The 26,887-nt window shown below is 29.9% G+C and overlaps 1 protein-coding gene across 2 annotated transcripts in view; it reads right to left on the bottom strand.

The window, feature by feature from the left end:
• LOC113549071 (zinc finger protein 1) overlaps positions 1 to 23,223 on the bottom strand; it is a 165,048-nt gene extending 141,825 nt beyond the window's left edge. Inside the window, exon 1 of one of the 2 annotated variants that reach the window (XM_026950223.1) lies at positions 22,570 to 23,223. In XM_026950223.1, coding sequence (XP_026806024.1) covers positions 22,570 to 22,663 — 94 coding nt within the window. In that variant the 5' untranslated portion in view covers positions 22,664 to 23,223. The remainder of the gene's footprint in view (positions 1 to 22,569) is intronic. The other variant, XM_026950224.1, reaches the window with a different exon arrangement.
• Positions 23,224 to 26,887: the final 3,664 nt, after the last annotated feature.

The following is a 26,887-nucleotide window of genomic DNA, read 5'->3' as shown; positions in this document are numbered from 1 at the left end:
GTTGAAGAAAATATTTTTCTATAAAACTTCATTATAAACATAATTTATGTAAATGAAATCAAATTCAAATCGAATAATGAAACGTATAAATAAAAACGAATTTCTTGATTAGATAATTAATTTAAATTTTTATACTTTGATCAAATTAACCGGAAGTCTAAATCACTCCATCATATACCTTCTTGATAAAACTTGAAACATCCGTATGTAAAGTTGTTCATCACCGGTGCATCAAAAAAACGTTAGAACTTGACTTTTCATAATTTGACTAATAAGCGTAATAAAGGATATATTTCAATGTTCATGGAACTCTGCCAAAAGTGTTTAAAAAAATCTTAAAAATCGTTTTGAAGTATACACTGACGCTCGTTGAAAATCCTTCACCGCGGACAGTGGTCGGAAAATTAATTCTGCGGACATTATGGCTACTGCGATCCAATATGCAAATCAACATAATATTATATTTTAATAAATACTAAATTATTATCATAGCTCCAGTGTGTCACACTTTTAAGTTTTAAAAATTGGTTCAATATTAAGCCATACGATTAGTTAGTCGTGGAAAGAATTTCCGCAATTACGCGTTTAAAACAGAGACAGCTCTGGCGATGGCCCCCTCCCCTCCGCTAGCGATCGCTCACGCCCCCCCCTGCCACTACCGGCCAAATCGAATATTATTTTTAGCGTATACATAATATACGTCCTCTCACCACACACACTCACACACACACACACACATGGTCGACACCGTCTAATAAAATATATCGCGTGGTAATTAATAGAAGGCGTCACACGTGAAGGATTTAACCTGTCCGCTACACGGGACGTCACTTATAAAACAGGCACTCAGACACTGGCCGCCGCGCCGGGCGAGGGGGTCTATTAAAACCACGCAATCGACGGTGGGCAAGGGCAGGGGGATTAAAACCGCGCCATTTTCCACATGCATCAGAGTGCGAGAAGGAATATTATTAAGAGAAAAAAACCGCACGTGCGTCTATTTATAATTACATATACACATATAACGAGATTTACCGTCGGGTTGTAGTCCGTCTTTTTAGGTGAAAAAATAAAAATATTCATAATCGGCGAGATGCGCCGGAGGAAAAAGAAATCCAACCTCGGTAAAACACGTTTTTTTATAATTGACATTTTAGTAGGTGCGTGATGTTAAAAAGGTTTAAAACAATTAAGTATACAATATTTTCATCCCTGAATACCATCTACATCTGTGTAGAGTGATTTTTAATAAAAACATTTATCTTATTTCATAATATTTATTTAACTAAAAAAATAATAATAATAAAACGTATAAATTTAAACTCAATCAATTACATAGGTAGTCAAATTAAAAAACAAAATAATAAAATTCAATCTCAGCATTTTGAGTTGTTTTTTTTAGCAAATCAGTAAGTCATTAGTTAATATACGAATCAAAATGACAATAGCAATATAAATAATTTTAAAATAATACTTTTTAATCAACAAATGTTACCTTTAGCTCGGAAATGTAATTTGTCAAAACGGAAAAAGTTAATACTTACAAAAAATACTATTTCCCTTATCGTCTTATAAGCCCCTGGTTGTTTTTGTAGTGTAGAATTTTTTACGCAATGTTTATAAAAAGGTTCCTGTATTGTCTAATTTTTAGTTGTTTACTGGTTTAGTTCTACGACATTTATTTTAAATAACTTATTGACCGTGTATTGCTTTAAGGCTCACAATATTGATATGTTATTTAGAAATAAGTTAATTCAATAGATATGATAGCTTATTATTATTATTATTATTATTATGTGTTATCACTGATATCGTGATGATATTTTGACTGAAATCAATATAGGTCTTAAGGGAAATAAATAAATATCGTGCTAAACATTAAAGATATAATATTATGTTGAAAATCGTTTATATAGCATTAATACGGCTGCACGGTTCAGTGCATATAATACACACATATATATGGACTACTCCCGCAAACGTCTACATAAAGTACTATTATATCGTATAATACATACTGTTTAAACACCGGGGTCTACGGTATAGGGTGCCGAGCTCCAGCTTTATATAGAGTTCTGTAAAAGCCGAATTGGAAATTTCAAACATTAGATATATCGTCATCGCGGCGTGCTGTGTCCGTCTGTGCGTGTAAATGACCATATGCGCCTAAATATACATGTATATAGAGAAACGTCGTATAAAATTTCCCAACGTAACCTTTTCCCCACGGTACGGCACATAATATGCAGTGGTAACAATGTCGGGGGGGGAAGTGGTAGGGGGGTCTTAGAAAGGCCGCGTACCCGGCGAGGATGAGTGGTGGTGGGGGGAGGGATGGAATAAATTTACCGAAATCGCAGCGATCTTATATTTAATCGATTGTACATCGCGCGAGTGTTTGTCAAGCCGTACATGACAGAATAACGGTTCGGCGGCGGCGTGGGTGTCGTCGGTAGGTATATAATATTATATATATATATATACGTATATACAGAAACGAAAAAATATAATAATATATACGCATAATAATACATATATATATATATATATTCTGAAGGTGTACGCGAAGCCGCCGCCGATGCCGCCGGCACCACCACCGCCGCCGCCTCCTAACGTATCATATCGATTTTTGACAAATCCAAATCTCATTATCATATACGCGCGTACGTGTGCCGCACGCCGTGTACAAAATATACACACGGCACACAAGTCGACGAGGCGGCGAGGAGGGGGTTGCTGCAGGACGACGGTTTTTGGCCGGCACAACCCTTCGGTATTATATTATATAGATATTATAATATTGTATTATTGTTGTGCGTGTGCGGGGACGGGGTGTCGGTACAACGACAACAGTTATTGCTGTATATTATACACGCCGGCTGGACCCATTGTGCGCGCGTGCGGCGGGGGAGCCGCGCGCCGCCGTCGGTCGGGTCGGACGGCGGCACACCTGGACAATTGTCACCCGACGACGACTATGCGACCACTGTACGACGACTACACTACGACGACGACGACGTCACCGCCACACGTGTGACACTCTGCCACCGCCGCGCACCGGACTCCCCCGAAAACGCGACCGGGGGCCCTGGTGACAATGGCACACCACGCTGGGGTGGACTTTACAATAAATTACGCGTCACCCTTCTCGTCCCTCAAACACACACACACACACACACATATCGCGCGTATATGCATATATATATATATATGTGTGTGTGTGTGTATGGTCCTGCTCACACACTCTCTCTCTCTCTCTCTGTCACTCTGGTGATGTGTGTACGATATTATATTATATTATTATTATTATTATTATATGCACTCGCGTGCGCGCTGCTGCTGCAGAGCCTGCAACTGAACCGCTTTGTGTATGTAAATCCGTCCGTCGGGTCCGCGCGAACGTTATTTTTATTTATAATTTTTTTTTTTTTTTTTTGTTTTTTTCCCCCCCATACACACTGTGCGGTACGCGCACCTAATCGCAACGCGAAACCGTCGAGACGTAAAATGAATGAACGAACAGGAGGAGAAGAAAAAAAGTCACTAATTATCAACGGAATCGAATCGACGTATGCGCGTGCATTATACATGATTTACATTGTATTAATAATAATAATAATAATAATATGCTACACGCGCGACCGGTTTTTATAATACTATAATATTATGATAGCGCTGCAGCAGAACATATTATATACTATACAGCAGACGTTGTCGAACGTTCGAGCGCCTTATAATAAATTAAATAATATATCGCGTGTGATGTTTAACAATAATATCATAATATAATATAGTCGTTTGTACTGCGATAAACCAGATGCGACATCGGTGACTGAAACGAGTGCAAATATTGTACTAATTTTTTTTTTTCATTCATATTTGTAATTAAACAAATTAAAACTGAACAGGTATACTTGCTAACGTATTATGTTCTTAAATAGATAAAAGTAAAAAATACGTGTCGCTTAAAATAAATTTCAATACGCCTATTTTATTGCATTATATAGAAAAAATGTATATAATATAAATACAAATTTAATTCATAAACTTTTTAACATCTCGAATAATTTATTTTAAAGTACCGGTTACTAAAAAAATAGTCGGAATAGACTTTAAACTTCTACATAAATATAACTGCGTAAATAATAATATACCACTTTATTTATTAGTTTAAGAGCTTTATTTAAGTTTTATGAAGAAAAAAATGAGTATTTAAGAAATAATAGTTTAACTATCTATTATCAATACTATGTAAAGTATTACTATGATTAACTTTTAATAAAAACTAATAATTATCCAAAATTATATATGTTATGGTAGTTGGTATTTTCTATTACTTATTACTTATTAATTATTAAAATTATTGCTATCTATAGTTTATTGGATTTCTAGACATTTTTAATATTATATATTTGATGCTCCAATGTAGGACGAAATAAAACATTAGCCTAAGTTTACAAGCATAATGTTTTATCGTCATTATGGATTTCATAACACCCGACTTTGCATCCGATCGATGTGTTAAGAGTAAATGTTTATTTTTACGTTTTTTTTTTCTAAATTTGTTTAATGTCTTAACTCTCTTTTTGTAAGTTCTAAGACGCATATATAACAGGAAAAATATTACGTAAGAATAATATGTACGAGTATTAAGTCGTATAATCATCATATAAAAAAAATATTTTTCATATTACCTTCGCGATGACAGACGTCTAGATTCCGCGTATTTCAAGATACTCTCTAGCTGAGGCTTTAGAGTACAGGTAAAAAAAAAAATAAGAAAAGAAGGGGTCGTCGTACCGGCGCCCGACAAATGTCGAGATCAATAAAACCCACATTAAAAACTATATCTATACCTATATATACTTATACACGTGTACCACACGGAATGGTTCCTTCAGCCGAACACCAATGACACCGACCCGTTTCTTCTTTTTTTTTTTTATTCACTCACCTGCTCGCGTATGCGGAACCATGACGACGGTATAATAATGTACGTATTTTTTTCAAATTAGAAACATAGTTAAAAATTAATAAACAATATTATTTATTATTTTATTTTGATGAAAACTTGACAGTACCATGAAATATGTATTAAAAAATAAAACATTTTGTTTAAAAATACTCAAACTCAAGGTACATTTTAATATTAATTTACACGATATGAAATAATATTTAAATGATAATCATAAATTATGACTATTATTATTAACCATGACTAAAGAAAGTTAACTTAATTTATACGCGTTATACTATTCCTTTTTTTAACTATAAAAATGTATGAACTTAATTATGAAATATAATAGCTATATAGATAGGTGCTAATAGTAGAGATGTATAATCTGTCATATATTATTATAAGCCAGTTTACTAGGCTTTAATATTAAAATGACTCAACAAAATATATTCACAGCAATATCAGTTTCACTAAAAATTAATTTTTGTATCAATATTCTAAATGTACCTACACCAAAAAAAATGTCACAAGTTAAAATACTAAAAACATTTTCAATCATTATTATGTCAATACATCGTTTAGTACCTTAACCGTGTATATTTACAAGACGTGTGTGGTCAATTATAAGCTGAAGTCAGCGTTTTCCAAAAAGAGTTTCATTACAGAATCAAGAAAACATGTTTATTAAATAGTTAATTTAAAATAAATTCGTTATAAAAAAAAGATTTTATTAAGTATAGGTATATACTTTTGTACTAAAAACATAACAAATTATGGTTAATTTTAATTATCATTAAATATGTAAAATAATGAATTAAAAAAATTGAATAGAGTATAGTTAAATGTATATAAAATTGATTATAACATCATAACACAATTTTTATTTCGTAAAACTTTTATAAAAATTCAAACTATACACTTCAACACTTAGCAATGAATAAAACGTATATTAACTAATGGTAAAAAGATAAAAATTAAAAATATATTAAAATGTTTTAAAATACATTAAATTATGTATATGATCATCAAAATTTTCACCATTTTCATAGTTTTGTAAATGAAAACATTCATACACATACAGACACACATAACTCTCTCACACACACACACACACACACACACACACACACACACACACACACACACATATACATATAATTAAATATAAAAGACGTATTTAACTTTGTTAATGATCCATAATGGCCAAAAAAAAAACAGAGGGATACGCGTCGTCCTCGTTCTTAATACCCAGTTCGAAGATCATGAAGAAAAGAGTAATTCAAACGAAAAATGTGTTTCTTCAGAAAACAAGGGAAAACGTACATATTAATAATAGCAATGGCAGGTGGCCTGTATACCCATTAAGTGGCCGTATGTCAGTCTGTCACTCAACGGCTCTTTTGAGAAGGCGCCGGTCGCGGTGCGTATGTGCGAGTGTTTTTTCTTCTACAGTAAAATTGTTCACGGAGCGCCAGGTTGGGCGGCAACAAAAATAACTCGACCGCCTATCGATCATTATTTGGAGGTGTCGAGAGAAATTAACAAAAATCTTCGACCCCTCCCAAGTCCTCAGCACACATTTTTATATATACATTATACATTCATGTGTAGGGACTAGGGAGTCATTTATCACGATTTCGGTGACAATAATAATTATCTGACTCGTCATCGTTATTATCACATACCATCATGAACGAAGGTTAAGAAATTAATTTTGTTTCTCTAATGTACATTTGCAGAGTAAAATTTTACAAACGCGTTGAAAACAATGAAGACTCAAAATACTACAAAAAAACTTTATTAGTTCATTAAATGAATAAATAATTTTATTTTCACAAAGATACGTCCGGGTAAGAAGCTAGAAATAAATATTTATTTATTAATATCACGTTTTGTAAAAAAAAAAAAATCGGCTTTTCGAATGGTCAATAACTAATTTAATTAGATTTTTTAAAGATAAATGTTTTCCTAAAATCTCGTTTTACTTTTTTGATTTCTCAGAAGATCATTTAGATTATATATGTATTATGTCTTTATCGATAGTAAAGAACGTGGAAATAAGAAGTTAAAAAAACAATGAACATTAAAGAAATAATTTCAAGAGCTTAAAATACGTTGAAATTATTTTCAACGATTATGTATAAACAAATAATTTTAAAAGAAAAAGTAAACCAAAGCAGGTACCTATATTATTAATATGTGAGAAAATACTTACGAAAGCATAAAAACCATCAGATATCAACAAGTTTATTACACACGCTAGAAAAACGTTTTCACAATCTACACTCACGAAAAAAAAGAAAGAAAACACGAATATATTGACAATTGAATTGTATACTGTTTAATATTATAGTGCCTACTTATTGTTTATCATACAGACCATACAATACATTATGAATATTTCATACGTGTTACACGTATTAAACTATTATATGTTTAATTAATTCTTCAACTAACATAATACAATGTATTTCTACACATTGCATGTATTTCACCTGATTTTTAATTTTATAAATGTTTTAATTTACGTTCTAATTTTATATTTTACGATAGCGTCTATATAATATAATATTTAATTATTGTACAATTTATATTCGTAATTTTATCTTTTTACTCATTAACCTGCAACTACAATTTTTCATAAGTTTCGCTTATTAATTTATTATGATATATCATTCAGATATTTTAATGTAAGATTACGTTAAGCTATATCAATATATTACATAATCTAACATTAAACGTCATTACTAATTAGGTGTATTTATTAATATTATATGGAATTGCATATAATACTCTGCAGTCTGAATATATACTCTTTTGGTTATATTTACATTAGGGTGCCTATACGGCTATACCTACTGAATACAGTTAGAAAAATTAAACAAAAAATAAAGTATCTATGTCAAATAAGTTCAAATGTAGACATGCCTATTATTATAGGTAGTTAAAATGGTGTATAGTGTATTATTATTTAGTTATAGATAGAAATACGAACGTATTTTAAATATATTTATTGATAAATTAAATAAATAGATACGAGTACATTAACTGACAATACTATATTACACTATCTTTAGCTGAACAGAACTATTTCTGTATAGTTATTACCCAGAAGACCAGGTTCTCGTACAATTTCAGCTTTGTATTGCGTAAAACCTTTAAAATGAGTAATAAATCTGGATCAAGTAAAGTAAATTCAATTAAACTAAGTTTTATTTTATATAAAATTTCACATTTAAAAGATTTCGGATAAAAAAATGCTCGTTTTTGTACGATTACCTAATTATTATAAGTTATTTAAAAATAATTCATATTTTTGTTATTTTATCAAAGTCATCGGATTTGAATATGATTTAATAAAGTTAATATAAGGACGTGACAACCATACGATCGATATACGGGGATGGCTAGGTATTAGTAGGTATATACTTAAAGTCTAGTCGTTGCGACTGAAAGAAAAAAACTTATTTCATTTCACTCACTGAAAAAAAACTAAGAAATTTACACAATAATATATTTTAATAAATGTTTGTAAACAAGATTAAATTGTACACGTTTTATTTAATTGGTTTATATATTCACTATAGGTATAGTGTATACATACACTGTATACAAATATTATAATTGTAATAATAAATAATAATGAAAATTTAATTGTAATAGTACCTATAATTTTACACTATACATATTATTGTACTCCAATTCCTAATAAACCAAAAATTTAATTTTACACGTTTCTCAGATGTTTCTGCATAAAAAAATGGTCTTTATAATTATTACTGTTATTACTTACTAACTTTATCATAATATGCTTATTTTTCAATTGAATTATTAACGAGCCACGGCAAACATACATAATGTTTACGAGGATGACAGTATATATATTAAATTATATAGTGTTATTTGTTTTCATTCACGTTAAATTTATCACGAAAAATGACGTAATTATCTGAAATGACACTTGGGAGTTCGATAGTTGTTTTTTTCGTTCTCTTTAATTATTATTATTATTATTATTATTTTTTTTTTTTTGTCAAAGAGCTAGTCGGGCATTCCGAGAAAGGTATACGGCTCCGCGGCTCCGCAGAAGGATCGTAGGAGTGCGTCGCAGCACAAGGCTGATCGGGCAGTAATTCGATTCCCGAGCGATTTCAAAAGCCACGTAGACAATCAAGGTGAGGGCTATGTACGTTTTTTTTTTTCAACAAACCATCGTGTATCAGGTGTGTTTTGTCTAAAAGATTCTCACATACCCACGTAAACGGTTCCTTACGTATAACAAAAAGAAAAAACCTTATTGTTTTAGTTGTTTTTTTCCTCAATGTTTATTTTATCGGACAGGTTGATAATAATATGAAACATATACAGGTAGAGGTATATAATACACTAATAGACACCGATGAAAAGAATTTAAATAAACCAACGTCTGTATACTTCTAGTATATTATATATATATATACATATATATAATATTATAACTACAATTATGTCGAGTTTGGTCGATCCAAATGACCGGTCTTTGTTCATTGTTCACGCGACAGTTGTATACAAACATTACAAACTTGGAATATTATATAGGCTATATAGCTTTTAAAATTAACAATGTAAACACAAAAAAACTCACATAGTTTCGTGCAATTCACGTTAAATGTACTCATCAAACATTTACATAAATTATTCACAATTTATTTTGCGTAGACAAGTAATAGGTTGGATTAAATATATTGCGATGGTAGACTGAATGGTTGGAGATTAACAAATGACTCAGATAACTTATATCGTTGTGGTCCGAATGCCAAAACCGTGTAACGCTCTCGAGATAATATTTTCGAAACTGTCGATTATACATGGTAGTTTAAAAATTTGACTTTTTTCCCTAATCAAATAATATATAATCAATCATAGACTTAATTAAGATAAGCTAACAATTTATTAATTCTAAGTCTAACACTTATTATTAGGTATCTAGCTACTATAATCTATGTAAATGATTTAATAAGAAATACTCATGAAAGATAATACAACTTCAAAATCGCCCTTTTACAATACCATCTGATAGTCAATTTCCTATTTTTGTCTGGGCTACGGAAAACCTATGGAAAACTCCTAATTTTTACTGCTGGAAAAAAATACAATTACATACAAAATAAATAAAATGCATTGTAAAACTATTGGTTTAACACTTCGTTGGAAAATTTTTTCTTGTTGTTTAAAATGTATACTTTTTTAAACATAAATCCAATACGATTCAAAATTAAGATTTATATCTAAATAATGTATAACAAATAATAAACGAAAATGTATAAAAGCCAATTGTTAATATGTAACTAAAACAACTTTTAAACTTCATATTAAAGAGTTGATTTTACCTCTACACTTGAACATTATAACAATGCTTATCGTATATCATTAGAAATGATAATATTTACTTCAACAATTACAATAATTTCAACCTTTATTCCGACTATAGGCATTATTGAACATTAACACTATTATTGTTTAATCATAATTTATACCTTGACCAAACGAACATCATATTACCTGAACGAAAAACAAAATTAAAATTAAATATGCAAATTCAATGTGTACAGGGTTTACTGTTTCCACTTTACCTATACTCGTTGATAATAATTATTAATGAATAAAGTTTCATGAATCAAAATATATATATTACACATATTTACCTATAGATGCATTTACTGGCGTTTGGCAATATGAATCCAGTATATGCACTTTTAAGCATTTTGTCATTTCTCACAATAATAAATCGTATGTATATCTATAATATATAATTTAAAAAATAAATTGCACACAAACATTTTAGAAATTTACCTGTACCGTTGAATTTTTGTTTAATCTAAGTGTAAAATCAAGAAATAAGTCAACCATCAGATAACATATTTTACGCCTTGTTCTATTCTTATAGCCCGCGTACGACGTTGGTAGGTATGTATGGAAGTGTATAAACGGAGTTTCATAGTAAATGTGCGCATTTTTTTCCTTGTGATCATTATAATACAATTTTTTAAATGTTTGCAGTTGCACTTATTAAAATAATAACAATTTATAAATAACAACACCTGGTCGGACGGACAATGGCATAATGGAGCGACCAGAATCGCCAACTAATCACGAACTCTCGTTGAATCGAGACAGAGCAATAATTTTGTGCGTACGAATAATGTAGATAAGTCACATAATATTATATTATTAATTGTTATTATTATTATGATAATTATTATTTTTTAAAAACATTTTCTCCGGATTGCGATGATCGAAAAAACTCTTAGGTGTTATGTATAATAAGTAGGTGCGCACTACAAAAAAATCAACACGCGTCACCTGCTGCTACCACAAAAGCCGTGTCATCGGATCTCGCCAATTCCCCGTGCGGTGTAACTGATAAGCGGTTTTCTTTCGCTTCTTGTTTTCGACTGCGGTGGACGGCGGCGTCCATCCATCTTATACAATGTCGAAACGTGTTGTTAAATATTTTACGCGCCGTTTCGTTAAATTATTACATTGGATTATAAAAGCCGACGGCGGTGGACTCTTCTCGGCGCAGCCGGAAAGTTTGGCCCGAAAGTTTTGACGTAAAATAATAATGTTAAAAACAACTTTCGCAAATGATTGCAGAAACTTTCCGTATTTCCATTAAGATACGATAAAGACTACCCACCACTAGCTCGCGTGATAGCGACGGTGCTGGTGGTCGGCTGGTTATTCGTGTCGTTGATAATCAAGTTTGCCTCCCGTATATATATATATATATAAATATAATATATGTATATATATATATATATACGTTTTACGCGTTAACCAATGTGCATTGCCCACCAGACGAGACGACGACTAACCACAATTGGGTGGCAAGTAGCAACTACTGTTCGATGTTACGTAGGTCCGAAACCTAACAAAACCTGATAATGATACCTACCTATATAGTACTGTGTACTGATAAAATAATAACTATCGGTAGGTAGTAAGAAAATAGAAATTCATAGGATTGCAAAATATCCGTTATGCGTAAGAGTTTGTGCCTGCATAATCGACTTTTTAAAACAAAAGATTTAATCAACAAAAAAAATAAATTAATGAATACTTTTGATTAAGATTTTTGATTTTATTAAAGGAAAAAAAATATTAAAGAAATTATTAAATTAAGTAGTTTTATGATAATCTTGATAGTATCTATATGTATATATACACACGTTTTATATTATACTGGAAATTGACATGCTCTTATTTTCCACTAAAAAGTTGTGAAATTTCTTACTTTGTTTTTTTTTTTTTACTCATTTTACTGAACGATAAAAATATATACTTATTACATATTTCTTGTTTCGACAAATTCGACAACTCTTTATAAGTTCTTAAATATACTTAAGCATTTTGATGACTGAAGGTACTTTTGAACACACATATTATTTTAGAAAAAACGTATGGTAAAAAATCAAAATCAAAATCCGAGTAAGAAATAAATTAATATAGATAAATAGTTAATTGTTCAATAACAATTTATATTAAATTATAAGTATATTATAGGTTTTTATAAACTAAGCAATTTTCTTTTTTATTTTATCATTTCTATTTAATGCGTGTTGATGTTTATTACCTACTGTTATTCTTTTTTAAGTTGTTATATTAATGTTTATAATATTTGTATCATGAATCGTAATAATACTCCAGTATGTCGTTTTCATTAACTTAATAAATGTCAACTATTTTAAACTTAAAGTTAATTAGGTATATAAATATTATTGAGCTATTGTAAACTTACCACCAACAAATGGCTATGAGTATTTATATAGTTTTATAATTACAGATATTTCAAAGATTTCACTGATAAAACCAAAACCTTATAATAAATTAATCAAGTTATTATATCAATTTATGGACATTTTTGATAGTACCATTATTCGTATTATAGTCATTCAAATATAAACAAAACTTAAAATGTAAAAACATATCTCAACAGATATTGTACCTATAATATGTATAAAGGTATTTCTAATCAGCTACCTAATTTATGTTTACTTTCATGTTTAATCAACTATATGTATAACCTTTAGACAGTTAATTTTAATTGTGCATTACCTATTAACCTGTATAGGTATTACTACGCATATAAGCAGGTTCCAGTCCTTGCGTGAACATTGTTCATATTTTTTTCTTGTATTCTCATTAAAATATAATATAAATATAAAATAGTGTAATCATTGTAATCCATTCATAGTATTATTAATACATAACTAATATTTTTGTTAGTTAGTAATTTTACATTTGTCACTTATAAGTTCATGAGATACGTCATCTGAATGTCCCATCAGAATTATTTTATGATAATAATTATTCATTTAAAAAAATTATACAATAACTTTTGTAGGTAATAATTATGATATAAAATTATTTATTATAATCGATTTATTATAATGTAACTCGCTGTAATAAGGAAATAATATTATCAAAACTGTTTAGTTTTATTCCCCTCGTCTTTTTTTTTAATAGGTACCGATTTTTTGGGCCAAGATAACATATTAACATTGAATGCACTTATATTAAGTCATTAATTCATTATCAATCGGATTACAACTAGATTTTCAAACGGCATATTATATATTATAATATAAAATTAGATTAAACTACATATGTCGCATCAATTATTATTATTTTTATTACAATTACTGCAATAATATTAAAAACAAGTCGATTTATTGATTCTAAAACATCATGTAGATTATGTGAATACAAAATAACTACTCATCACAATCTCATGATATTTGATTCAATATTTCATGAGACCATAATAAATACCACTATATAGTGGAGAAGATATATAGATTGTTGTTGCATAATATTTTATAGGTATAAATATATGTATAAATAATGTATATATATATATTATATACGATATGTCGATATACCTATAACTGTAGAAATAAATTAAACCAATTGTAGCAATTATGTAATTTCAAAGACATAGAATAAAACAACCTGTTTGAAAATAACCACGGTATAGAACACATTTTATTTTACACACTCAAGATGAAATTTTAACGCTCTTTTGAATTTAATAATTTTTCAACGCCAACTCTTTAATTTTTACGTTGCTCTTTTGGCTCGAAACACTCGGCCGGAAAAAATCTCAAATTATCGTGTTTTATCGCAAAATCCTTTATATATATTTATAAATATATACATATGTATTATATATAGTAAAAGTACCGAGCGGTAACAGCAGCCACCGTAGTCATCCGGAACCGTCATTGTCATTTTCGCCGGAGGATCTAGATTTGGATAGGGTGTTTGGGGTCAGGGGAGCGAAGAACAAGGGGAAGTATACAAGACGTGCCGTCGTTCGGAAATCGTATTGTTCCAAGCCAAATTCGACACGGACCGCCTGGAATGTCCGCTATTTTTAAATAAGCAAAATGCATATATATGCATATATACACGCATGCAAGCCACACGCTGTTTTCTTCGCCTGCCTTCGTCTCCTCCCCACGAGTTAATAAGGACCACGGACGCCGTCGAATCGATTTTGGTCTAATTTAACGGCGGAATAAAATATAAAAATAAAACCCAGTGATTTAAAGGTGTCATTGGCCCGCGCCCAAAACAGTGTATGTTACACGCACAAAATGGGAAATTCTCAGCCCGGAAACGATATATCCAATAAAACACGGGCTAGACATTTTACACGCGGCTATATGTCGACTATTATTTCAAGATTTTAATTAGAAGAAATAATAATAATCATAGTTCTGTATTTTTGACATACACATAAACATAATTTATTGTAGATACATAAGCCACACATTTCTGTAGATGAATATAAGCATCGCGCATCGTAATAATAATACACTCAAACTCACTAATATCTAAATAAAAATACTTATAATTATATAATATTTATTAGTATGTTATCTAAGATTATAGTTGTGGCATTTAGAAATAAAATCAATACTAAAAAAAAAAAAAACAGTAACCGATGTAATATTATCTTGTATCTTGAATGTTTTTAATTTTTTCAAACTATTAATCGATAAAGTTCAAACGATACAATTATTAATAAAGTATACAGCCTATGAAAAAGTATGGTCTTAACATTTTTATAGTAGCCGAAATAACATGTCCAAGTAATGATTAGTAATGATTAATAATACGAGTACACATATACATGTATACATACACAATATTTTATTAATTATTTCGTAATAATTTGCATTTATAGTAATTACATAAACAATAAAAAATTTAAAAATTTGTAAGTATATTAACATTTTTAAAACGCTTTAATATACATTTATAAAGAATAAAGAAAAAATATTTATTTTTAATGAAGCAAATTAACAGTTCATTAGTTAAATTTTCTCCAACATTTTATTTAGTTAAAATATATTAGTATTCTTGTTAAAAACTAATTTAAAATGTTACGTCTTTTATATCGTCAATACAAAACGCTAGTTAATCAAGTTAATCAGTAATAGTAATTATAGCAATAATCAATTTATTATAAATTATACGAACATTTGTCTCCGAAGACATATATTTCAATCTTCGATGCCTACAGGTAGGGTATGTGTGCGGTAAGGCGTGATAATAAAATAGATGACCAATTATAATAAGTTTTTCAAAACCAATTACGTCTTTATACTTATAATAATAATTCGTTTATAGACTCGAATATTGTTTGTTAATATTATATAAATCTCATAGACGTCCAAGTCCTAAGATATCACTTTATCAAATCCTAGTGATTTACGAGACATTTACGACCGCATAATATAACTTGTTACTTGTATATAATAATATTACGTCTTAAGATATTATATACGTGATTATTGTGATTCACTGATGTGACTATCATCGTAGTCATCGTCGTGCCTCAACCGAGGTTATCGGTGACCTGACGGCGAGGTGTGTGTGTGTGTGTGTGTGTGGTATATAATAAATCCATATTATAATAAGGTACACGATTGGTAATTAATAATTATCAAAAATAAAAATTGTCAACCATATATACACCACGTCAATTAACACGGATGAACTTATTATTTATTAGTATGCGCAGATAAACCCGCTCTCCGACCCGAACAACGATAAGATACGATTCAGTGTCCACGTGCAAACACGAATTAAATACTATTACGTTTATTATTTTTATTATTATTATATTCAATATTGTTAATAAAAATACCAACCGTGTGACAACGAGCGTGAGGTGTATAGTAGTTATCGTGAACGACGGGGAAAAAGAGAAGAACGCACATAATAAATAATATAATAATATAAAAGAATCAGGTGAGGCTATCTCGGGGGACCGTGAACTCTCTCGCCGTATCCCAATATACGACGCGCCGCACTCCTCCATAACCGCCGACGACCCCCTCTCCACTTATATCTCACAAGTCGGGTCTCCGGTTTTTACCTCTTGCCGACCGTCGTCAACACGAGCTCTCGTAAAAATCGACACGTACAAAACAAAACCATTTATTATTTTTATATAATATACACTAGCGCGCGCACACACATACACACACGTTGGTGTCACACACTATATGCGCACTATATAGCTGCGTTTGACAGCGGTGTGTGAGTGCTATATATAATATATATATATGTAACACGCGTATGTGTCGCGAGCATACAGAGTGTATTTGGAAGTATTTCAGGTGAAATATTACATTAGTGTTTGCTCTCTCCCATTCGCCTCTCCCAGGGACCACAGCATATATACCCGCCGCAACATCGGCACCGACTTATTATTATTTGCCGCGCGTCTATTGACAGTTTAACCCCACTCGCCGCCAGTGTCACAACTGCCGTCTAGTGCGTATAATATAGGTACACATTACAATCATTACATATGATACGGTGTAGGTCGTTGTCATCATTCATGCATTAAGTATAACTAATAACGTACACATGATGTATAAATATGTTGTCGTAAAATTAAAAATAAATGTATTATATATCTAACGTCCAAACTGGCTTTCAGTTTTTTTTTTAATAAAAACGATTACGTGCACATCTCTTTACAGTAAAATTGATTTTATTCGATCTACAAAAAATACAATACGTTTCGTGAATGTGGTTTAAAAAAAATGTGTATTGTTTCGATCGGTCCCGTAAATTGTGCGGCTGAGATGTATACAAGTATAATACATATACGACCGTAGGGTAGGGGCAGTAATAATGAAAAATAATACAATATTTTAGACCCACCTGGCATAAAAACGTGTACACGAAAAGAAACTGGCCGGATGCACTAAATCAATCAAGGCACTCAAGTGTATGACGTCACGCACGTCTCCATTCTCCACCGCGTGCGAAGCACCAATGAGTATACAGCGATCGCAGTGACTGAAGTGTATTTTATTTTAGTAAAGGATTTTTAAGAACATAATAATATATGTAAGTATATGATATGTAGAATGTATACAATATACACACTTACTAAATTCCCACAAACACACACACACACACACGTCACATACATAAATATATATATAGTAATTAACACGATATTTCTTACAAAAAGTGTATGGTGCGTAACGATTTCCTAAATATTTGAGCTACTCTTGACAAGTAACTAAATACCTCTGCAATTAATTAATCCAATAGTGACTAAAGTTTATAATCACTAAAAACGATCAGTTGAAAGAGCCAAAAGTTTGAACATAGAAGTTCGGTTCAAAATTCAAAATCGTTTTAACATAAATAATATTGATGAACATGATATTATTATATTAGCTATATTATTATCCAACTAAACTAACTATCTTAACAAGATACAATTAAAACTTTATTTTATATTAACAGTTTACTTTAATACATTTTTGTCAAAGCTGTAATCCATAAATATTGTTGCTTGTTCATCAAATTTTACAATTTAACTAAAAATATATTAGATTCAATAAAAAATATGAAATCTATCATTTCTAATAGCGCTTAAAACAATTAAATAGAAGTAACGAAATTAATTATTTATATTTTGATTATAAATGTTAATTATTAAATAATACAAAAAGTACCAACAACAAAAAACTATATAGTAATAAAAAACTTTCATTCTACATGCAAATTTCAAAATGTACAAATAAATACGTCAAATAAGCAATCATTTTTTTTATTTTACAAAGCTAAACTTGATTTAAAATATTCATTTCAAAATGTGTATCATTATAATTAATAATTATATTTATTCATATAATGTTTATATACTAATAAAATTAAATACAATTTTACTTAAAAATATATATTTTGAAATTTTACACATACGTAATAAAAGTTAAACACTTGTTTTCTTTTCTTTACACGTATATATATATATATATATATATATAACAATGAAATATTTTTTTTTATTGATAATAATAAAATTGAGTTAAAAATATATCTTATACAAGATGCAGTAATACAAAAATTAGAAATTAGAACTCATATATTATTTAAGTATTATTCCTATAATAGTGACTATATAGCTTACTATACTCATAAACGTATTTTCCATAATAGTTTATTGTTAAGAATAACTTTGTTTCTTTATCATTCTCCTATATATATTTGTAAATGTTTTGAAAACGCAAATACATGTGTTTTCTGTTTATTAATCCAAGAGATGGAATGAAAAGGGTAATACAAACCCTTTTTTACAAACAATACAATAAATAAGTTTATAGAGAAGCTTACTTAATTTACAACTTTAACTAAATATTTATATTCAAATTTATCGGAATAATGCAAAACTAATTTAAGTTACACACTTTTATATACAATTTAAATTTTAAAATTTACACCACAAAACAAGTAAAGTAAGAATTATCTAATAATTACAATTAAATGTAACTATAGTATTGATTGATATACTTACCTGACATCTTACTTCTATAAATATTTAATATTTCTACATCAAAACTAATCATTTATACACATTATTTATACTTTTCCACTTTTCTTTTTTTTAGTAACTACATACACATTATTTATTTTTATCTTACTTTACATATTATAATATGTAACTATACTATACATTACTTTTGTCTACCTGAGAGTATCTCTATTTTACAAATACTACATTGTTTTCGTTTTTAAATTTCCCTAGTCTATACTAAATAGGTATATGTAATAAAAATTGTTTTTAAATTATTAACCCTGAAAACACTTGAGCCGCATACAATTTTATTGAGGTAGTAAAATATTTTTAAATATTTTAAATCGCTAACAAGACGTGAACAAAACGATTTTCCGCTGTCAACATAACCACAAATAACCAGAATATAGGTGTAATACAAGTTGTTTGATATTAAGATTATTTATAGAATCACACATCACGTATTTGCATAATATACACGAACACATAACTTATAAGATACGATAATGTACCGATTTAATTGACTGTACGGTCTCATATTATTTTGTTTTTGTTATAAGCCGGCGGCGACGACCGTTGGAACACGGGTCTCACCTGGCCTAAAGGCCGTTCAGGTTTATCGCTACCGGTTCATAATGAAAAAAGCGCGCGTGCGCCAGCTATTATAGCCTACCAACGCCGGTTGCACGCGTTGACGACCCTTTTCTTTCTTTTTGTTGTTTCCCCCAAACGATATTTAAAAACGGATTCGCCCCGGAGCTGTCGATAATCCACCGCTTTAAAAATGACCCTTGATACAAATTCTATTCCTCTCCAACCTCCTCCTCCATATCGCAAACAGGGGGAGGAAATAGTCGGGGCTTGTGTTATTGTAAGGTTTACAATAGTAAAACGAAAAAAAAACAAGTATTTTTATTTCACCTGGTGTGGAGGGCGCGTGGCAAAAATCTGTGGACCCACAGACGATGGTAGGGAGGGTTGACGTCCCCCGGATGATTAATTTCGCACGGTTGATCATCATGGATGCGCAAGCTAAATTAAACGTCACCCCCTTGGCCTTACTGATACTGGACAAATTTACATTGAAACATAATTTGTATTATGACGTGTTGCTTTTACGAAAACCGATAAAAAATTAAAAAATTAAATAACTTTTGTTTTGGTTAATTTGAGTTTTTCTGATGGTAAGAAACTATAATCATTTAAATTATTTTGTGTGATCAATTATATTATGCGTATAATAATATTATTGTAATATTTATAAATTATAACTTTTAAGTATACTTATTTATAATAGTTAAAAAAAGTAGATTAAAATAATTTTTATATGACTATAGTATTTTCAAACAACTTTTTAAAAATATCTTAATGATAAAATAATTTTAAAACAAAGAGCGAGAAAGGACGAATAAATATAAATGATTTGAATATAATACAATAATATATACCTAATTTAAAAAAAAAATCACTAATAATTTATAATTCAGAAATTTTAATATTATGCCTTAAAGCTATTATAATTAAGAATGGTTGTCAATATATATAGCAAGAAGGATAGATTAAAATCAACTATATAAATATGATTAATATATTATACTAAAGTAAATATTATGGAAACTGTACCTATATATACGTGTAAGTAGTATGTGTACTCAATATACCTAATATCGTACAAAAAAAATTAAACACAAAAATATATATTACATTATATTGGAATTTTTTAATTTTTATTTTTAAATTATCTTATAGGTATATTATAATGATTATTAGTAAAAATATTAATTCTATCTAAATATACGGAACAACATTTTGTCATTCTAAAATTATAAGTTTACAGATGTAATTTGATCAATTTATGATAAAACAATAAATAATGATGCAGTGACGTGCGTATTTACGTGGATAGATAAAACAGATAAATCTGTCCTCGTGCATAATCTCTGTACGGCATATTAAATGTTTACAAAAACAATAGTTTTAAAAATGTATTGGTAAAATAAGTGATCCGATATCTTTTAGTAACATTAAAATTGTTCAACTCTTATAACTTATAGTAAATTGTAGTTAAATTATATATATATATATATATATAGGTAATACGCGATGCTACTACAATATAATATGTCGTATGACCTTAATAATTTGTTATCGTAGTATTTAAAATGTTAATATAATTCAAATTTACAATTATATCGTTAATATATCATAAAACATATATAAAAACCTTATCAGATAAATTGATTATTTGTGATTTTATAGGACTAAAATTTATAAAAAAAAAAAAAATCTAAAACGTATAAAAATATAACAGGACATATAATTTATACCTATAAATAATAAACAGAATAAAATAATGATTAATATGAAAAGCTATATACTATTGTGTTACGTTTTTTAACTTTAAGATTAGCGAAAATTGTATAGTATATAATTTAGATAAATAGATAATAGACAAAATAATATTTATAGGAATTATTTATCAGTTATAACTAAAATAAATAAATAAATAGTTTATATATGAAGAATCAATTCATCGATAAACTGCATTCACGGATAAACAAAAGTTCACCATTAAAAATAACTATTAAAACATGCAACGAAGGCCCAATATTATAAACGTAAATACTCGTTTACCACGGAATATGATATTATAAGTATTACTTATAATATACATTATATTATCTTATTAGAGTAAAAGATAAAAACATAAAATTATGTATAGATATATTTTGTTTATGTATGACTATTGTATAATGTCACATGTGTGTAACTTTAATAATGTCAAAACGATTAAATTTAATTATATATAATAATATATTTATATATGCACAGATAGAAATCTGTACTGGTCGGATTAACAAATAACTATTTTTATTTTAACTCATTTTAATTTTAAAAAATTATTCAAAATTTTATAAAATACATTTTTTTATTTATTTACTTATTATTTTACTTTGATAAATTATATCTGATTAGTATAATACGAGAGGGTAAATGTGAAATTCGAAAAAAAAATTATTAGCTTTATTGATATATAAGTACATACACAGTGAATATTGTTTACAGAGTATAAGTACGTATATATATTATAATATAATATATATAGGCTATAGTAGTATACGTATACCAGTATACCTCCTATAATCTTACTACATACGAGTATAATAAAATACTCTACATGGTGATCATGATATACGTGGTTGTAAGGTGACAAAATTAAAAAACCGGTTTATTTTTTATTTTAATGTCGTTTTAGATAATAATGAAAAAATTAAAAAAAACTCCATAGACTAAGGGGATACCATAGGGGATGCTGATCTAATTTCGAGCTTTAAAAAAAACCGTTATGAATCAGCAACACTCATTGTCGTTACAATCCTAAATGTATATAACACCCTTAAAATCGCAAATGTCATTTGTTATATTATATGATATAGTAGGGTGAACAAAAAAAAAACAGGTGAACCCTTAGGGGTAAGAGGGTGACGTCACACGTGGGTGGCGGCGGCGGCAGCCATGTTGCCCGGTAGTATAGTAGCACGTGCCAGCGGCGACCGTGTGACCGCCCTCGCGGCATCAAAGAGGGTTAAAAAAACACAATGGCTCCAAAAATCTTCGGCCGATCTACCGTGATCTACATAAGAATATTCGAGACACACCGCTGGGTCGACTACTGAAGGATCGATGAAATACAAAAAATTCTATGACTATAAAATTATGCAAACAAAAAACTTACCATTTTTCCGCTGAGGTTTCGCTTGTTTCCTCCTTCCTCTGGACGGTGACAAAAGTTCTACAGATCTGTTCTGGTCCTCTGTTAGTGATTCCATTTCTCATTGAAACGGTCGTACCATCCACGACAGCGGGTCCCATCAATTTCCTATGGCTGCCGGTTGAATATACGCGCCGCACTAAGGATGGTGTATATGTGTATATATAATATATAATATGTATAATATATAATATATTGAAACGATTTATATAAATTAATTTGATCTGATTTTTTCGTACAAAAGATAGAATAATAAATATAACGACGGTATAATATGTGTGTGTTTGTTTTTCAAGAGATAGAAAAATAATATGATAAAAACGAGAAGCGCACTTTTGATGAGGTATTATTTGTCGAAGGATCAAAAGTTGTATGGGTTTGGATGTCTGAGGGGAATTTAGAGGGGAGGAAAAGGGTTAAGTCCGAGTGGGAAAAAAATGTCGCACGGATGAGGTGTCGTCGGACCGCGAACGGGCCGTCGGGATGAAAGACGGGCGAAAAGACGTGAAGGAGGAAGAATAGAAGAAGAGCATAGTACGCGCGGAGAGCGGGTGAAAAGTGCGTGGCGCGGACGTCAAACCACCGGCATTGCTAGTCCGGACTGCTGATATTGCCGCTGCCGCCGTGGACGCGCGCACCGTTTCCAGGGGGACCGTCTGAGTGCAGCACACGGCGTACACACGTTGCGTTGTGCAGTGGTGTTGTTCCCGCGCGCCCGGTTGACGATCGGCGGTGGCGAGGGGAGACGACGACGGCGATGCGTCGAGACGGCTGGTCGTCGGCGGCGGCAGAGCGGCAATTTATTGTGAACGGTGAATCAGTGATCGCACCGCGGCGTGGGGGTAAGTGGGCGTGTTGTAATCCTTTCACACGATAAAATTGATCTCCGCCGTAACTGATGTCACATTACCCTAGATTCGCGCTGCAAACGGTGACGGGTTCCGATGGTTTTCTGTTTTTTTTTTTTTTTTTTTAGTATATTTTGATTATATTTATTGTTGTACGTATTTATTTGTCATTTAATTTACCCGAGGTGATGAAATATCTATTATTCAGCCATTTACATACCTATTGCCGAAAGCTAAAATTAATACGGGCACTGCATCGCATCATATCTTATTTATCGTAATGCGTATGATTCTCAAAATAAAACTTATAGTGTAACAAATCCCATCCCAGCAATCGTCAAACATTATTAATATATAAAAAGTAAAAACAGTTAATGGGAAAGATCTAAAATTGTTATACAAGAATTGTAGCGTTCCTCGAAAAGTCCCGGTTGAACAGATAAATTATAAATGACATGATACATTTTTATCGTGTTAATTATAAGTATTAGTATTTACCAATTTAAATTTTTAAACTAATATCATTATACTATGTATTTATTATTTAAAATCAGTTAAAAAGATAATTTAATTCAATTTTATTGACAAGTAGATATATCATATATAATATAGCCTATATTTAGGCAATGTTGAGATACATTTACGAGTATAAGTATTTGAATAATACTTTTTAAATACTTTCAACATGATGTATTTTTAACGTATTTTAAATACCTACCTACTTTATCTGTTTGAATACTTTTTATCTTTTTTTTTTGTTTTGAAAAATTTAGTTGAAAAATATTATTTATTCCACTCCAATAATGGCTTTATTTAACGTAGTCCCATCGACTTGTGCGAGGGCCCCACAGAACAGAAAATTTACTATTACGATATACACTTTATCTCTATAAAATAAACATAATAATAATTTCCCCGTAGATAGTAATACAGAAATGACCGTCCCGGTGTTTTTTTGTCTATGTAGAATTATTAAAATAATTCTATCTAAATTTAAAAACAAGACTGATAAGTAGTATTTTTTCACAGGCATTTATTTACAAAAACAATACTTTGTAGTTCGTATATACTTCGTATCGTATCATCTTGAGATCGGGATAAGTTTAGAAGTTATCCGTCAGGAAATTAAAAAGGGAAAATGTTTAAATAAACTGCGTCAATCTTTCGACAAATTTGTTACATTATCTTTAAATTCTACCCAATCGTTTCAAAATTCTCCGACAAAGAATAGTTAAAATAGTAAGAAAACAATCTATCACAGCATTATGAATTTGGCCCTTATCATCATCAAACATAGTATTGCCGATTCTTTGAGCTACGATGAGACAATTGATCTGTTTGCATCAAAAAAAGCACGGAAAAAAATATTTAAATTATATTATATTATGTTATTTTTTTTATTCTAAGTAAATGTATACTCATTGCATCATGATTATAATTTATGTTCAATATAATAAAAATATTTATTAATAAAACATTGTTTGTTCACTGAACCTAAGTACATTAAACCTACTCATTTTGTGTCTTATATAATATGCAAAATGCAAATTGGATTTTATTATAGTTTATACATAAAAATTTAGGTTTCTAACATAAATTAAAGTTAAAGTTTACAAAATTATATAAAATTAAAGTAATTCCCTAGAAAATAAAAAAATGTAGATGTGTATATTGTATAATGTATATATAAATAACTAATAAATTAATATATATGGGGCCCCGCAAAATTCTGCACCGGGCCCCCAAAACCATCGGGCCGGCACTGCTAAGCAGCTACCTAGTTTGCCTAGGTGAAAGTTCGACACTGGCACTAATGTGAGTGTTCGATTATAATGAATAGTGAATTATTATGCTATAAAAATTAACTAATGCAATAATAAATATTATAAAAATAAGTAATAACTCGTATTTAGTGTTTAAGTTTGTTTATTATTTGTATACCATTTAATTATTAGAACTTATTGTTTAGAATGCCTATTTATATATATATATATATACTTTCACCTTACAATAAGTTTTGAAATAGCAACCAAACGCTTTTTATTAAAAGTATAATAATAGTCGGATCGTTGTTGACAATAATGACGGTTGACGGAATTTTACGATTTACAATACGAATTGTTTTCAATCACAGCGCCGGCACTAGGGGAGAACAAATGGGACAAATGTCCAGGTCCCCACTCATGTTAAAGGGCCCCACGATTTTTAATTATCACCTTAATACCGTGAGACACGTTGACATTTTACATAATTACAATTTAAATTAACAAATTATAAGTCTATAAATGTATTATTCTATACTACACATCACACATGTATAATATTAGAATGGGGTACTCTGGGGCACCTAATGGCTAATACCTTGTCCAGGGCCCCGCAATACCTAGCGCCGGCACTGTTCAATCATATACATATTTAACAGTAAGTCGTGTATTAACTACGCCATCAACCATAATATTTCCAAATTTTTAAAATTTCAATATTATAATAAAATGTAGCGTTTTCAATAATTTTATTCTGTATTTCTGTAATATATGTACGACATTATTAAACCTATCAAGTAAAAAAAAGACCAATGGGGGGGATCTATCCCCCATATCCCTCCCCCCGTAAATACGCCACTGTGGCTACTGGCATGTATCTCTTCTTTTCATTTACTGTTCACTGTTCACTCCCGACTACTTAGAATCGGCCTACACCCCCATAGAGCTCTGCCCTTACAGGAGCGTATTTACAGGAGAAGAATGATATAGAGAATAAAACCCCTTTTGGATTTTTTTTTTTTTTTTGATATGAATATAATATCGTTTGTGTATTTTTGGTATTATAAGATAAAATTATAGAAATACAGAAAACATTTATCAAAAATACTACACTTTATAATGATATATTGAATATTGATACATAAAGCATTTGCGAATTGTATGGTCAAATTGTTTAATGCCCATTAATTATACATCACTACTTATTACCAAATAGCTAAATATAATTTAAAACGTTTCATTTCGTAAAATATCGTCGGTCGTCAATCGCCATTATTAATGTCAATAACTATCCGACTATAGGTAAAGGTACCTTAACCAATAACCATGCTTTTAATAATAAGCGTTTGATTGCTATTTTAAGGCAAATAGTTTGTGGAACCTTAGTAAATGATAAACATGATACAATATTTGAATATTCAGCAACTCGTTATAATGCATCAAAAACTCAAAACGTATTGCAGCCTGCAGGGCGACGCCGCGAAGGCATGTAATATTAATGGGTATGACTGTATGTATATTTTATAAATTGTAAAAAATATTGTGATAAAATAACTAAATAATATATATTATACAAACAAAGTATAAGAGTATATTATTACCTATACATGAATATATATTTTCGTCCAACGTTCTGGATAATTCCAATAACAGAACACATATCACAATTAA

This window comes from Rhopalosiphum maidis, chromosome 1, assembly GCF_003676215.2.
Source record: "Rhopalosiphum maidis isolate BTI-1 chromosome 1, ASM367621v3, whole genome shotgun sequence".
Classification (NCBI taxonomy): Eukaryota; Metazoa; Arthropoda; class Insecta; order Hemiptera; family Aphididae; genus Rhopalosiphum; species Rhopalosiphum maidis.
Note: the sequence above shows the minus strand (reverse complement) of the source record. Positions and strands in the feature narration are given on the sequence as shown.